Source organism: Lathyrus oleraceus, chromosome 5, assembly GCF_024323335.1.
Source record: "Lathyrus oleraceus cultivar Zhongwan6 chromosome 5, CAAS_Psat_ZW6_1.0, whole genome shotgun sequence".
In the NCBI taxonomy this organism is placed as follows: domain Eukaryota; kingdom Viridiplantae; phylum Streptophyta; class Magnoliopsida; order Fabales; family Fabaceae; genus Lathyrus; species Lathyrus oleraceus.
The window spans coordinates 278,660,405-278,666,105 of NC_066583.1; the positions used below are offsets into that span (position 1 = coordinate 278,660,405).

General features: G+C 37.1%; 1 protein-coding gene across 1 annotated transcript; it reads left to right on the forward strand.

The window, feature by feature from the left end:
• Positions 1 to 2,450: 2,450 nt before the first annotated feature.
• Positions 2,451 to 5,470, forward strand: LOC127083869 (wall-associated receptor kinase-like 20). Its single transcript, XM_051024226.1, has 4 exons — positions 2,451 to 3,481; positions 3,576 to 3,638; positions 4,154 to 4,606; positions 4,684 to 5,470. The coding sequence occupies exons 1-4, from the start codon at positions 2,662 to 2,664 to the stop codon at positions 5,289 to 5,291; spliced, it is 1,944 nt and encodes a 647-aa protein (XP_050880183.1). The 5' UTR covers positions 2,451 to 2,661; the 3' UTR covers positions 5,292 to 5,470.
• The last annotated feature ends 231 nt before the right edge of the window (positions 5,471 to 5,701 follow it).

Below are 5,701 nucleotides of genomic sequence, written 5' to 3' on the forward strand. Positions count from 1 at the left end.
GTATGATTGCCTTGATATGAGAGTATTGTTCACTATCAAAGTCTCCAAGAAAAAGATGGACTTTTGTTCTTCTTCCTTTTGTGTCAATACTTTAGCAGCTCCATAACTGCATTCAGGTGGTGTTTGCAATTCACTCAGTTCATCAACAAGACTTTTGAATTGAGTGTAGTAATCTGTTACACTTGTTTTTGGTTGTTTCTACATTAAACACAAGTTTCTCCACAATTGATGGATTTGTAATGCACTGGTATGAGCAAAGCGTTCTTCAAGATCTACCCACATATCTCGAGTCGCTGAAGCATGTGAGATATTGTTGTGTAGATTTGGTTTTATCACATTATTCAACCAATTTGTCACCATTGAGTCCTCCTTTTCCCAATCATGGTACACTTCAGATTCACTTGATGGTTTCTTGATGCTTCCATCAATGAAACCCAATTTCGTTTTCGCACGTACATCCGTCTTGATCGATCTTACCCACGTGCATAAATTTTCTCCCTTAAACAATGTTGTCACGAGTGGAGTTCCAGGATTATCAGAGTTGTTTAGATGATAGTCTTGTGCATTCTTTGTTGTGTTCTTTGTTTCAGGTTTGAAGGTATTTTTCTTCTCCATATGAGAGCTTTGAGCTTGAAGTCTTTAGAGCAATAAACTTCTTCTATTCAACCTTGTCTTTTCCTTTATCCTTCTTTACCATCTTCTCATGCTCTTTTTCGTGTTTATCTAAGCAAGAGAGTTCTTTCTCATGTTCTTCCAATTTGCCAAACAAAGTAGTGAGATCAAGTACTTTAAGATGATTCACCTCTTTGATTGTGGTGACCTTGGGTTTCCATTCTCTATTAAGACATCTCAAAACCTTATTAGTAGCAATATCATTGGAAATAGGACTACCTAGAGCATTCAACCAATTAAAAAGATGTGTGAACCTCTTTTGAATTTCGGTAATGGTTTCACCATGCTTCTTACGAAAGAGTTCAAACTCTTGTTTCAATGTGTTGATCCTAGCTTGTTTGATCTTGTTAGTTCCCTCATGAGTAACTTCTAACGCGTCCCACATAACATTGGCGATTTCACAATGGGAAACACTATAAAATTAATCAACACCGAGTATGGATATGAGAATGTTTTATGCTTTCCAATCGTGAGACCACAATTTCTTATCATTATCATTCCATTGGTTTTCCAGTTTTGGTATGACGACGCCTTCACCATTGGTCATAGTAATTTCATAAGGACCATTGATGATGACGTCCCATACACCTTTATCACTCGAGTTGATATGTATACACATGCAAGCTTTCCAATAGCCATAATTTTTACCGGTGAAAATTGGTGCTCTATTATATGTCCTTTTAGGTTCGGTAGCTATTATCTAATAAGAAAATCTTAAGCATGAAATTAACCAGAGCTTGTGACACCACTTGTTAGACGATAGGCCTAGATTTAGAGGGGGTGAATAAATCCCGAGTTAAAAATTTGACAAAAAATAGTTTGAAAAGTTTATGACGCGAAAGCAAGTTACAAATATTTCGGATCAAAAAATTGTCTAACCGAACTCGTTATCAAAAAGCTCAGATATGCATATAAAAGGCAAATGTATGATAACGATTCACAAATTGATTAACAACAACTACTCATAACTAGTTTAATGCAAAGTTATACAAATAAGTCTATCTCCAATGATAAATCACTCAAAAACACAAGTAAGGCAATTTGTCGAACATTTAGTGTGCAATCAATAATGTTTGGAATTCTATGTGGTTTTATTGTTCTAGAAATCTAATCACAACCAAATGGTTTGTGATCTACACAACAACACCAATTTTAAAATGTGTTCAAAATTATGATCCAAACAATACTGATCAAACAATCAATGCAATCGACAATCTGTCAATCGAAAAAATATCTATATACGTCTGTCAATCGACCTCGTCAAAGAGAGAGAGAGTAAAAAAAATGAATTTTATTTCTCAACTCTGATTTCTTAATCATTCCAAAGAGTTTTGGATATAATATTTTTTTATGTTTGAGTTAGTGAATTAAAAATACATAAAATGTAAAATAAAGAACAAAACAAAAACAAAAATTACAAATATGCATAATAAAATAGTTTGTTTAATTGTGTTTTGAAAACAATTTACAAGTCGTAATTTTTAGACAAACAATTAGTCCTAACCGGTCAAAATGACGATGACTACAAATTTTATGTATTGCTTAACTATTTACTTAAGTGATGTATGAGTTTTCCGCTACTGGAGGTACGTAGCTCTCTCACGTTTGCCTAGATTCTCTAGTTTTACAATATTTTCCATTTAGTTTTATCCAAGTTGAGGAGCTCTCACATAACGTGGTTACTTTCTCTTAACTTTTTTATGTTAGTGGGGCTATAAACACATAAATAAGATATTTTTGACTTTTGTCTGTCTAAGAATTTTACGTAAGCCGCCAATAAAGGACATTGTACAATTGACCATAACATTCACAGATGAAATATCAGTATAACGATAAGAATTGAGTTATACTTGTCATAAAAATGTTCAACTATTGAAATATGTAAAAGACAATACTATTATTCTACTGCTACTTGTTTTTGTTCACACTTAGTATACAACTACTATATAAAGAAACGAAATCAATATTGCTGATTTAGCAATATTCCGCATGACTATCAAGACACACTGCTCTCTTCTCCCACCAATGAACTCTACAACAACCTTCCTCCTTCTAACAGCCTCACTACTCCTGCTAACATGCGCTACTCACGTCCTCTCCGCCACCCCATGCCCACCCTGCGGCAACACCACCGTACCTTTTCCACTCAGCACCACCACCACATGCGGTGACCCGTTATATAAAGTCCGCTGCACCTCTTCCGGTTCACTGGTTTTCGACACACTAAATAACACCTACCCTATCGAATCCATTAACCCACGAACCCAACGGTTCGTGATCCAACCCGCTCCACTCATCCCCAACACATGCACTTCCACCGATAAAGTCCACCAAGGAATCCAACTCAATAACAGTCTTCCCTTCAACATCACGAGCTCCAACACCATCGTTTACCTCAACTGCACACGCACGCTTCTACAATCGCCGCTCAACTGCTCCGCCGCTAGCGCTTGCCACGCTTACATCAACGCCACCGCTTCTGTTTCCGCCTGCCAGACCGGTCCGCTCTGCTGCACGTACCGGACCGGTGGTTCGAGTAACTCTTACATGATCCGTGTTAGAGACTCGGGTTGTAGCGCTTACTCTAGTTTTGTGAACCTTGACACGAGTCTTTCTGTGAACCGGTGGTCTAGACCCGGTTTGGAGATTCAGTGGATGTCGCCTAGAGAAACCGTTTGTGGGTCCCAGAAAGATTGTGATGCTGCCACGTCGACTTGTGGGGTTGATGCTTCATCGGCTAATGGGATCAAGAGGTGTTTCTGTAATGGAGAGCTTGTGTGGGACCCTGTTCAAGGGGTGTGTACTAAAAGTGAGTCGTAGAGGATTATGCTCCCTTTCTTTTTTTTCTCTCTCTATGGTTTGGAGGATATGTTTGACTAATATTGGTTTGACTTTGAATGTAGAAATTACTTGCTTCAACCCTGATGGCTGTGACGATTCCAACAATAAGACAGCTATAATAGCAGGTATGGTGCTTTAGTTTTTAAAACTTTTTTCTCCTTTCTGTTTTTGGGTACTTTATAATTAGATATGGATGGAGTAACATATTAATGGCAAAATTGATTAGAAAGAAAGAAAAATTGTTTAAAATAACTTTTTTTTTTGTGCATGTGACCCTTGGGTGTATCTAGCTATCACATTACCAAACAAGTTGACTCTCATTCATTTAAGTTTATTTTGGATGGGAAGGTAGACAGACATGCCAAACATAAATATCCCAACAACATACCACGTGTTTCCCTTTCTTATGAGAGTTAAAGAAAAGAAGGTTTGACATAAATTACATTATTTAGACATAAAAAAACAGTTTTTTTAGAAAGCTTAGGAGAGACTGATAAATAAATAAAATCCTTTATAACATTTAGAAATAGTAACTTATATACAACACTAATAATAATACACAAACATTAAATTGTTCAAATAATTTGTAACATAATAAACGAGATTGATACTAAATTTGATGGCAACTACATTAATTCAGGTGCAACATGTGGAGTTGGAGCTGCACTCATCCTAGCAACAATTGTCATTCTTCTCTACAAACGCCACAAACGCATATTAGAAGCACAACAACGCCTAGCCAAAGAGCGTGAAGGAATTCTAAACGCAAGTGGTGGAGGAAAAGCAGCCAAACTTTTCTCCGGCAAAGAGATTAAAAAGGCCACAAACGACTTCTCCGCCGACCGACTCCTTGGCGTTGGCGGCTACGGTGAAGTCTACAAAGGCATTCTTCAAGACGGAACAAACGTAGCTGTTAAATGTGCTAAGCTTGGAAACCCAAAAGGAACCGACCAAGTCCTTAATGAAGTTCGCATATTATGCCAAGTGAACCACAGAAACCTCGTTGGATTACTAGGTTGTTGTGTGGAATTGGAACAACCGATATTGGTTTATGAGTTCATAGAAAATGGAACACTTCTTGATCATTTAACAGGTAACTGTTTAATATCTCATTTGAAAATGAAGAAGGTAACAAGATAACTAACTTAACTAACTTTCTTTCCAATACAGGTCAAATGCCAAAGGGCCGTGCATCACTTAATTGGAGCCATCGTCTTCGCGTTGCTCGCGACACTTCCGAAGGTCTTGCTTACCTTCACTTCATGGCAGTGCCACCTATTTACCATAGAGATGTTAAGTCAAGTAACATTCTTCTAGACTTCAAGATGAATGCAAAGGTTTCAGATTTCGGGTTATCACGGTTGGCTCAAACGGATATGAGTCATATCTCAACCTGTGCTCAAGGGACACTTGGGTATCTCGATCCTGAGTATTATAGAAACTATCAACTAACTGATAAAAGTGATGTTTATAGTTTCGGAGTCGTGTTGCTCGAGCTTCTGACGTCTCAGAAGGCGATAGACTTTAACCGGGCTTCTGATGATGTGAACTTAGCAGTTTATGTGCAAAGGATGATGGATGAAGAGAAAGTTTTTGAAGTTATTGATCCTGTTTTGAAGAACGGAGCTAGTAATATAGAGCTTGATACGATGAAGGCATTGGCATTTTTGGCTTTGGGTTGTTTGGAGGAGAAGAGACAGAATCGACCTTCGATGAAAGAGGTGTCCGAGGAGATTGAGTATATCATTAGTATTGCATCTGCAAAAGGAGTGAAGTAGTTTGAGTTGTATTAAGCTGTTTTTGTGATTTTAATTTGTCTATACCTATGAACTGTGACTGATTGTGCATATTTGTTGTTGTTGTTGAGTGGTAAAATTTAGGTTCTTGTTTGAAATTCAGATTACTGATTATGTTGAAAGATACTACAATAATATTATGATATACTTTCACTTATTCATATGATTATGTAGCAGAATGATCAGAATGATGACTTGCTATTCAATTAAAGGGAAAAGCTAAAAGTCAACTTGGAGGGTTAATATATGCATTTACATTAACTGTTGATGGCTTTGACTGTAATTTAAAGTAAAGAATATTTTTAGCACAGTTGACCAACTTTTTTTGTGTTCACAAAGCCTTGCGTATTACGCAAGTAACGATGAAAGTCAATTATCTCCAGCTGAATACT